General features: G+C 39.7%; 1 protein-coding gene across 1 annotated transcript in view; it reads left to right on the forward strand.

Annotated features, from left to right (window-relative positions):
• The first annotated feature begins 750 nt into the window (after positions 1–750).
• UACA (uveal autoantigen with coiled-coil domains and ankyrin repeats) overlaps positions 751–10,746 on the forward strand; it is a 21,421-nt gene continuing 11,425 nt past the window's right edge. Inside the window, exons 1-9 of the mRNA XM_009698243.1 lie at positions 751–789; positions 4,992–5,125; positions 5,632–5,720; positions 6,888–6,952; positions 7,882–7,939; positions 8,457–8,527; positions 8,634–8,740; positions 9,697–9,878; positions 10,329–10,366. Of these exons, the coding sequence (XP_009696545.1) occupies positions 751–789; positions 4,992–5,125; positions 5,632–5,720; positions 6,888–6,952; positions 7,882–7,939; positions 8,457–8,527; positions 8,634–8,740; positions 9,697–9,878; positions 10,329–10,366 (783 nt within the window). The remainder of the gene's footprint in view (positions 790–4,991; positions 5,126–5,631; positions 5,721–6,887; positions 6,953–7,881; positions 7,940–8,456; positions 8,528–8,633; positions 8,741–9,696; positions 9,879–10,328; positions 10,367–10,746) is intronic.

Genomic DNA, 10,746 nt, shown 5'->3' on the forward strand with positions numbered 1-10,746 from the left:
GGCTTTGTGGCGTGGTGGAATGGGAAAAAATTACTCCTGCGAGTATTTCAGTCCTTCTGTGTTATTAGTGGTGTTAAGTGTGGCCTTCGCTAATGTCAGTGGACAGTTAATTTGACTAATGTGTTTGTTATTTTAAAGTGAGTGTTTGCATGTCTGCCGAACATAACACCACTGTAGTAAAGTTTCATGCATGCTTGTCTTGTTAGTTAACATCGAATCTAAAATGTGTTACTCAGGGCATGAGCACGCGGAGAATGTATTCGTAGCTATTGCTTTCTATTGCTCGGCTGTCAAGTACTGGATTATCAGAAAATAGATCTGGGCTGATGAAACTGTCTACGTATTGTTTACAAGATATTTCAGATCTGGGCAATATTTACTTGTGAGTCTGAGTCACTCGGGCAGTCTGTCGCAACAGAACCAAAAGCTCCCGGGGGGTTTTCTTGGGGATTGCGGAGCGACCGGCCGGATCCGCAAAGGGCTTCACCGGCGGGGCAGCCTCTGGCTGGGGGTAGCCCATATCTTTTCCAAGAGTTATGAAGTCTGAAGATGATCCTGAAGATGGGGAAAATATAGTGGGGGATCCAAGCTAAGGGGAGGATGGAACAAGATGAATTCAGGGCGGTGGAGAGAATACATTTCTCTGAGCAGCCTTTTTGAACTCTGGCTTGGTGCTTTGTGAGCTGCAGTGGTTTGTAACTTGATGCGGGAGAGACCAATTGCTTCTGGCAGCGAGAAGCTGCGAGTTCTATGATGACTTGTTGGTTTTCTTGCGCGGCTAAAGACACGGTAGGTATCTTAGATTTCCTGTCAACAGTGCTAGTTTACAACTGCAAAAGCTTGAATTTTGTAAATGTTTTGTAACAGTTTCTTTTTAATTAATGTGCATTGTATTTTAAAGACACATAAAGACATGTAAACCCTGTCTTTAACAACTCTTCCTGTGAGGAATTTTCCTTAAATGTGAAATGCTTGAGTGACAATATTTGATTCAGTACATCATAGGAAAGGGATACAATTTACTTAGGTGTTATAACCAAGGCGGGGGGGGGGGGAATATTAAGATGGGTGTTTTTTTTTTTTTTTTTTTTTTTGTAAATAATGCTGCTCTTAATCAGAAGATTTAAGAAATGGGAGCAAGGAATGGCCAGTGAAGGGTTTTCTGTAGATTTTGAGTGAGTTTGCAGTAGCAGGTATAAGCTCCAAGTATGAAACTCAGCAGTCTAAACCCAGTGGCGAGCACGCAAGACGTGATTGCTTCCTCGAAGGATGTGAAAAGTATCAATATGCAAAAGAATTTAGAGGGAGCAGAGCTTGATGCTATGTATGTACAGTTTCTAAGGTATTTAAAAACAAAACATAAAACTTGCATCATAAGGTAGTTTAGCAGAGGAAACTTTGCCAAGCTGTGGAGGAATGCTGTCTTTCCCCCCGGCAATGCAGGCAGCTTTTGCTGGGAACAGTAATGTCACCCATGCGATGACTTCATTATGCCAACCAAGCTGGCTTAGCTTTTAAGCTAATGGACATTTTAATTGATTGACGAATCGGTACTGCACTTCAGCTGGGCATCGCTGGAGGTTGTAATGTCATTAGTTGTCTATTTTTGTTACTTCATGTCACTTTTAGCAAGTATTGTACGGAATAAGCTATTGCTAAGGCTTCCTGATTACTGTAATCTTGTTTATCGTGAGAATGGGCAATAAAGATAATCATGATTACACCACCATTATACAAATCGTTCTACAGATGCAGGGTGGTGGCAGTGGGTTTTTGGTTCCCTTCTTTTTTGTATCTCCTCTTTTACCTAGCAAACCTGGCTCTGGTGCGAGGTGAGACCTGCCTTGCTGCGGCTCTGGGCTCTGACCACTTTGAGAACTGCCTCATTGGTATTGGCGCTCTTCATTGTGGATCTTCCAGACTTTATTACGCTGAATCTCGAAAATTTTCAGTCTTTGCTAGCAAGACAGTCTTAAGGGGAGAGTAGTTCTGTCTTGATAGAATGTAACTATTTTTTTTAATGTGAAGATTACATAGCTTTTGAGTTTTATCTATTGTTGTTCTTCTTGCTTTCACGTGAAGACTGCAGAGACTTGTGCAGTGGGTTTGGTGCTTTAGGGAGGCAGAGGAGTGTATTGTGATGAACGCAACGTGAAGGATACGGGATTGATAGGCTGCTTTCTTGCTTCAAGAAGCAAAAGTGTTTTCAGCTACTCTTTGGCTGCTCTATTTTGGAAATTATTAGGTTTACCAGTTTTAATATTCTTTATGCAATGAGGCGTGGAACTTCTGATCCACAGTGATAAGTGACTTCATGCACCTACAGGCTACTTATGTGTCACTGTTATCAGTAAATTCTTTTGCTGTGTAGAGTTAGATTTGAATATAATAAAATACTTCTTTATAAGCCTTTTTCTTCTGTTAAAAGCTTCTTGAACATCAAGTCATCAGTGTCCAACTTGGCTGTGAGGTTTCTGTCACAGAACAGAATTTCCTGAAAAGTGTAAAGCAGTTCAGAAAGGATGGCCTGGCAACGAAGAGAACAAGATCTGTGTTTTGGGGTGGGATGCTTGGCCTGTGGGCTGAAATTCTAAATTTGAAGTAAACAAGGAAAAAGTGGGGGCGTGACGAATGTCTGAAACTGAACGCGTGGTGGTCTATTTATAACTGACTTGTACTTTCTGTGCATTCTACATTGCTGTGGTAATTGCTGGCAATTTAAAGCTATAAACTTTGAATTTCTTTCTTCTACAGCTCAATAGATGTTCATCTCTTGAATATCATACTGGGATAAATTTTGACTCTTTGAACAGTCTGACACAGGTAAAAACTGTGTCCTGTTGCATATTTTTAGCACACCCATTTGATGCTAAAATCTGAAAACGGCTTGGGATGTAATGGAGCTGGTTCAGATCTAATTTTAAGAATGGCCAAATTCAGGGAGTTGAATTAGTAGGTACGTTTCTGCAGTGATGTGGTGTGTACATATGTTGAGTTGCAGCATTTCATCATTTGGTTTCACACCTCGCAGGGTTGGGGTACGGTCCGGTGTCGTATCAGATCCGCTGCCATGCCCTGCTGTGTGCTGCTGCCTTGCCTCTCCCGTTACCTGGCTGCAGACGGGTTGGGTCAGCGAGCTGGTTTGATGGCAGGTCTCTCCGCAGGTTTTTGAGCTTGTGTGGGGTGAGTGTGCTCCCCTGGGCCAAGGCACACGAAGCGGAGGGAGAGCGGCTGGGGAGGGGAGGGATGCTTGTCTTGGCAGCAGCCTGCGGTTGTGTGGGGTGGGCAGCAGCGTCAAACTCTGCACCCCTGTGAGTGGGTGGAAGAAGATTTTGAGGAAACGCAGGTTGTAGGAGTTGGTAAGGTGGACGTAGGGTCTCTGCTGCTTGCTTTTTTGATGTTCTTTTGTCAATTTTAGTGAGGCATTGGACATGAAAAACAGTGTAGCTTTTGGTAAAGCCAGGAAGCTCAGCTGTTCTTGATAAATGTGAACTTGGTGTAGAGAGAGCTAAATTTAGTACATATTTCATGTGTTGCGGAATTCATGAAAACTGAAGTCTGCCATTGATTACATATATTTCATAATTGTTGTGTTTAAATATCTCGTAAAGCTCACCTATTGAGTTCTCTATGGTACCTTTACTATTTAAGGGTTGATAGAGGGGAAAATTGTAGCAACTGTGTTTTATCTGCCCACTTCCTTATAAAATAATTTTTTAATGAATACTGAAAAGCTTATGCTGAAGGTGATTACTTAGATTGGAAGTTGTTAGCAGTACTATTTTGGGCTCTCTTACTTGCAGTTACTCACTTATCTGTTCCTTTGTGTTGCGTCTTGTTTATTAATTTGTAAATTTTGAGGCATGTACAGATATCTCACATATAGAAATGAAACAATTGTTTTATTTAGACTGTGTCAATTCAAATGATTGACAACAAAGAGGAAGAAACCTCCAGTTTCATACAGTTAATGGAGTTAATTGCCTTGCTGATGTGAGAGCAGTTGATGTGCCTTTTGTAAAGGGCATGAGACTAAGAAGAGACAACTTTTCAAATATATAGTTGCTGCAGAGAAAAGGAGAGGGGGAGTTCTTAATATGCATAGAGGAGAGATTAAAATGTGGTAACTAGGCATTAAGAAAAATGTTCTGTGATGTGATTAATGAAGGACTGAACTGCACTTCTCCTTGGACGCTCTACCCCTTCCTTCAGTGGAGCTTTTGAGGGTTAGACAAGTACCAGGACAACAACGTATAGCTATAGCTGATCTTGTGTGGGGTTCCCTGTCTGCGTGACTTCTGAAGTCCCTTCTAGGCACACTGGCATGGTTTTGAGATATTACAAATTGCTCTTGTACAAAGTGTGCATGTGTACAAGTACACATGCTAGCCCTTCCTTTGTTGTGTGAAGTTCTTAGTTTGACTATGCAGCAGGTTTTCTTGTCTGTTAATCAACGACTATGGGGGAAGAGACTTGGTTTTTTTGGTCAGAACGGAAGTATCCATGATGAGAGAAGAGAAAGTAAAGATGCAGTGAAAAGATAGCCGTCTGGGCAGCCTCAGGTGGCAGGTAGAGGGGCTAGAAGGAGATGTCTAAAGAAAACCTAATATGCAAAACTGTCTGAAAAATTTATTTGAGAATGAGGATAGGGAACTACTGTGTGTGGCTTTAGCTTTAGTCCTATACGACAGAACAAAGCAGAATGAGGAAAACTAAAGAGGTTTGATCCTAAAGGTCTCCCTTGGGACCAAAGTGACTTAACCAGACTCTCTTAGAGCACTGTACATTCGATGCTAACAGCCTGATGGAAATGCTACAGTCATGCTATACGTAAGTAACTCTAAACATCTTAACAGGTATAGCTCTATTTGCAAACCAAGATATTTTTTGTTGTATCCCCCCACTTGCATATGATTCAGCCTTTATTGAAGTTCATTTAGTAGATCAATAGTGTACCATAAGCTCCTTACTTTTCTAATTTTCTTACACAGCTGAACACAGACTGGAACAAATATGATGACAGGTTAATGAAAGCAGCTGAAAGGGGCGATGTGGAAAAGGTTTCATCAATCCTTGCCAAAAAAGGAGTCAGTCCTACTAAACTGGATGTGGAAGGGAGATCTGCGTAAGTAACTTCCTGTACCCCCATAATGGTGTTGGGGAGCTACTGAAAGTGACTCAATTCCTAAATCTTACTGCTGCTCTAGGAACTCTTTCTTTAAAAAGATATAAATCTATGTAATACATCGTGTTAGATTCTAGCTTCATCTAAACTAGAATACCAGATAGCTAGAATGTGAAATTCTCATTAACGATCTTCACCTCAAAGAGAAGATCAGTATTACATACTTGCTCTTGCCAGATTTGAGTATCAAAGGGAAATGGAAAACATATTGGTTTTTCACCTGGTTCACTGATTCAAGGTAAATAACTTTCTTGAGAAGTAACCATTATCTTATTCCTCAAAGTAATATCTGCAAAACTCTTAACTGGATTTGGATGCTGTTCGAAGCTGGATTTGTACTGTATAATGCTTTCAGTATACAGCTGTTTGCTTTGACTTTCCTGGTTAATATTACCATTTTTGTGTATAAAACAGTTGTGCTTAAGCAAGGTATTTCCTATTTTTAGATTCCATGTTGTAGCGTCAAAGGGAAACCTGGATTGTTTGAACACCATCCTTATTCACGGAGCTGATATCACAGCCACTGATGCTGCAGGTAGGCTTCTTCAACTGTCCAAGTGCAACTGGCAAAAATTCTCAGCTTGCTTTTTTATTTTGAAGTAGAATTAAGCTGAACTACAGGATAGATCATCCTCATTTCTGTAGTTTCCTGTAGTTGGCAAAAAAAAATTAACTTGTGTGATCTTCAAGGAAACTGGTCATGTCCTGTCGTGTAAGTTCATGAATGCAGCCGAACTTAAGAACTTTGGTTTTGTGCTGCTATAACTGCATATATAGTCTACTCCAGAGTCACTGGCGAGATTGGCATATTTCTGGTTGAGAACAACAGTATAGGATTGGTTTTAAATGAATTTGTGTTCATTTAAATTCAGGTGTATTTCACTAAGACTTGTAAAGTACCGTACACAATAAGGATTCAAATTAAATGATATGGTAGGTGTTTGTGTACGCATACTGAGCCCTCAAAATTCAGAGCACGTCTGTGCTACTTTCTTGATTTGCATGTGTGGTATCGGAGTTTATGTGAAGGTCTTATGGAGGAGATAGTTAAAAACGGGTCCTAATTTTGCCTCGGATTGTTTACCTCATAATTTAGTGTAGTTAATGAATATTCTCTTGTTTTCAACTTTGTTACAGAAGTAACCTAGCCTCCTCCTTTCGTATGAAAGATTTTTTTTTTTTAATGCTTGTGTGGAGTCATTTGCAGTATTTTGAGATTAATTTAACTAATGAACTTGAATCCTTGGTTGCAGTTTCTCTGAAATAAGAAAAGACTGTGTAACAAATAGTGAGGTATATACAAGAGAGATGACTGAGTTATAGCGCTGACAGAAGTGGGGGTGGGAGAGACGGGGGCTCTTGTATCTCAAATGCTGTGAATATTGATCTGAACTGTCTCTTGTCCTGGAATCAGTCTGGCAGTCTAACGACACATATGTACCTTGATGTTTCATAAATCTAGCACATGATGAGTAGTATTGAAGCATATAGAATTATGGAGGAGGAAGATGACAAATTTTTCTTGGGATGAAATAAACTATGCTAATGCTTTAGTGAAGTACAAATTAACTTCTTATGAATTAGTGTTATATGGTTAGTAATAGACTTTCTGAGAAACAACATAGGTGTGTTGAATTTGTGTGTGGTATTTCTAAATTAATCTTAAACTTGATCCTGAATTGATGTTGATCTCTATTTTTAGGTAGAAATGCATTGCACCTAGCTGCAAAATATGGCCATGCTTTATGTTTGCAGAAACTGTTGCAGGTACTGAAAAATAAAACTTGTCTGTTACAGTTGTTTTTCTTGAGAGAAAAAAGATGCTCTTAAATATATTGATTCAAAACTGGGGTATGCCACTCCTCTGTGGGTTTTTTTTTAATTACATTATTTTTTTTAAAATGAGACAGTCATGGGGAAAAGGCCTTTTCATATTAACTAACCAGTTGTGGCTGAAAGAGTGCTAAAATAAAGCAATGAAACAGTTTTTTTGTCTAGTCACACAGACAATCAAATAAAGCTGTAGTTTCTACCTCAAAGAAAATGGAGCTGAGTGTCTTTTAAAGGCTAGTGCTCCTTTTCGGAATATGTTTGCGTTTAGGAACAGTAATGCTGAAAGATCGACTGAAGAGTAGTGTTTTCTTCAAAAGAGGGACATTTATATCCATATTCTTTCATTAATAAAACAATGTTGGAGGGTTGTCAGGTTTGTGTGACATTTATTTTTTCTTCATTTATTCCTGGTCAGTTTATGCTTATTTGAATTTTTTTGAGCTTTTAGTGAGCTTTCATCTTCTCTTTATTTGCTGCATGTCTCCATGAAGATAGAAGTGACACACTTTCTGTGAAGTCCCAGAATGAGTAGTGATACTGGTAGCGAAGGAGTAATGACAAGTGGCAGAGAATCTTAGCCATAGTGAACAAACATTTGAAAGTGTTTGTGAAAAGTCTGTGATGAATTGTGCATTTTCTTTGCATGATCTTAATTTCATTCTTTTGATCAGTGTGTTTAGAGCATTGAAGTGCATGTACCCATAGCTCGCTCTTTCATGTATGTCACTATATTTGTAAACTACAAACTAGTGGTTTTTTTCTTAAATCACTTTGTATTGCTTTAATTCAAACCTTAAAACATTTCATGTTTTGTAAGCGCAATCTGAATCCTAGTTGATAATGGGGGTTGCTTATTTTAACAGTACAATTGTCCAACAGAAAATGTGGATCTTCAAGGAAGAACTGCTCTTCATGATGCAGGTAAAAGGATTTGCTTTCTGGTAACTGTAGTATGAAATCTAGATTTTAATTAATGGATTAGTTTTCAGAGGTGCTAAATTCTTCTCTTTCAATTTGGATCACTGTAGTAGAAGAAAATGTTTTATGTTGTCATGGCATTTTTCCTCAATAACAGACTTGTTAACAGTCTTAGCAGAGGTTGTAGGTCTGAAAGTCTTTTCTGATGCCCATGAATTATCTGTAAAATCTTAAGCAAGTATCACAAGCAGTGTTTTAGAGCAATGATGTTAGTAGGTTAGGATGCCTTTACTCTGGATTGTCTGCATCCTCATTATGCTATGCAATGTCCGGAACAGTAGTGTTTGATTTCTTTCATGTGCTTTTGAGATGGTTGTGTGAGAACTAAGTCATAGAGCCTTGTCATGCTTTAACTTAGTTGCATGAATTTTTGTGAAACAAATACAGCCAGGGAGGTGTTTGGGGTTTCACGGAGACTGTTTTCAGCAGTATAACTTGCTCTTTCTTTTTCTCTTGAAAGCTATGTCAGATTGTGCCTCTAGTATACAACTATTGTGTGATCATGGGGCCTCAGTGAATTCAAGAGACGGAGTAAGTTGCTGCTTATAGCATTCTACTGCACAAACCCTGTTGGAGTTCTTGTGCTATCTCTTACTTTGTCTCCCTTTCCTTATTTCTTCCCCCTTCCTCTCTCCAGGATGGGAGGACACCACTAGTGCTGGCCACGCAGATGTGTCGTCCCACAGTTTGTCAGCTTCTGATAGACAGAGGAGCAGACGTTAATGCCAGGGACAAACAAAACAGGTAACGCATACAGAGGGTTGTCGGAATGCCTGCTATTTAAAGGGTAGAAAGCTGTCCCTTGGCTTTCAGACTACAGAACAAATACGCTAAATTCTGTGGAAAAGGACCTGGGATTTAGTTCAGAAGTAGATGTGCCAATTCAATAATGCAGATAAGCGTGGCCTCTTTTATTGCTTGTTCTTGCATCTGAAATACATACAGCCTTGTTACTGCCAGCAGAGAAACCACAGTTGGTTGTTTTGAAGGGTTTGTCTGTCCAAAGCTGCATCTTGCACCCTTTGGGATCAATATGCAAAATGGGTCATGACAAAAGCAGTACTCCATCAAGAAGTACTTGAGTCCCATTGGAGCTCCAAAAGGACCCAAAGGCCTTGAAATGTTTGATTCTATGTTCATGAACCAGGGTCGGGGAGGGGTTTTCTATTTATAGCTGCTACTTCTGCCAGTTATTTCTTGGAGGATGACTGCCTGGTGGCCAATGGATGTGAGGCTGCGGTGGTACAAAACATGGGTATATTTGCATTGCATGTTCTGAAGCTGGCAAGTGTTTGGAAGGCATTGCCAGGGCTCTCAAGCACTTACCCCCCGAACTTTGTCTAAACTTCTTGTCTTGTGTTTGTTGTGTCTATTGAGATTTCTATCTAAATAGAGAGGAAGCCGAAGTCATAGGAGTTTTCAGAATACTCGGTGGCTCTGTCAAAGGCAGTAGATTTATGCTAAGTTTCGTGAAAATACTGCTGTTATAGTGGGTTTTGTTTGCTTTTTAACAAATATTTAAACATTGACTAAATGACTTTTTTAAAGCTTAGTTTCCTTTCTTGATAGAGGAAAGATTTCCTTGACTCAAGTTTCCGTGATTAGACATAAGCGTACGAAGGATTATTTTTGTAAGTGATCGCTCCATTAAAGAGTGAGATCCCTGAGTCTCTGAATGCAATCTTTCTCCCTGTCCTCAGGACTGCCCTAATGCTAGGCTGTGAATACGGCTGCAAGGATGCGGTAGAAGTTTTGCTGAGAAATGGTGCGGATGTTAGTTTGACTGATGGCCTTGGTCATGACTGTGCTTACTATGCCAGAATTGGTGACAATATTGACATTTTGGCTTTAATAAAAGCTGCCGTGGAGGATTCCAGCAAAGGTACGAAGAACATGGCTATAACAGTTTGCTGTTATTCTTTCATTTTAATTGTGTATCTTCCCACTGCTGTGTCTTCAGGAACTGTTTGTTGGAGGGCAGCTGTAGTCCTTTGAACAAAAAGGTGATAAACTGCCTGTTTGGGAGGGGAAAGAAGGCTTTTGGGTTTTGTTTGTTTTTAGTAAAACTTTTAAGGTAAATTCAGACTCTGCCTTGAGGTGGTACCATTGCTGAACCTGGCATTGCAGTATTGATCATAGTAGTTGTTTAGCGTTATTTATAGAAAAACTTTGTACTTGTGTATGTTTCCATATATGATTAACTGGGAGGGTGGCAAATCTGTTTCTTGAAATGTCCTCCCAAGACTGAAAATAGATGGAGTTAGCTGAATGTATTGCATGAGTCTGAATGAAATGCATTTTTTAACTTTCTATTTTTGTGGTGCTTTTTTAGCAAGAGATACTATGAAGAAAGGGCAGCCTGAACAAAAGGTAAGGCTCCTTACACTAAATATCTCCTAAGGCAGTATATCCCTCGTATTGTTGAGAGGGTGATTAAGACTGTGCAATGATGCAAAACTAGTTCAGTATTTTTTGATTACTTAACTTCATATGTAGCTGAGAAGACTTCCTCTGTAGTCAGATGGTGTGGCTGTTTCTATTTGAAAAATATTCGATGATGTGCAAATTCAGGATTAGAGTTTTGATAGGCATCCCATTTACTGTCTGGATGAGATCATGAGTGACCTCTTACTGAGAAGCAATCTGTCAAAATGTGAATGTTGGTAGTATTGCCCCTCAGTGGAAGCTGAAATGGAGGCTGAGAGCAGCCTGCTGTCCGCAGAAATGGATGTCTGCAGAACACAGCAGGA

Source organism: Cariama cristata, unplaced genomic scaffold (genome assembly GCF_000690535.1).
Source record: "Cariama cristata isolate BGI_N322 unplaced genomic scaffold, ASM69053v1 scaffold16184, whole genome shotgun sequence".
Lineage (NCBI taxonomy): Eukaryota > Metazoa > Chordata > Aves > Cariamiformes > Cariamidae > Cariama > Cariama cristata.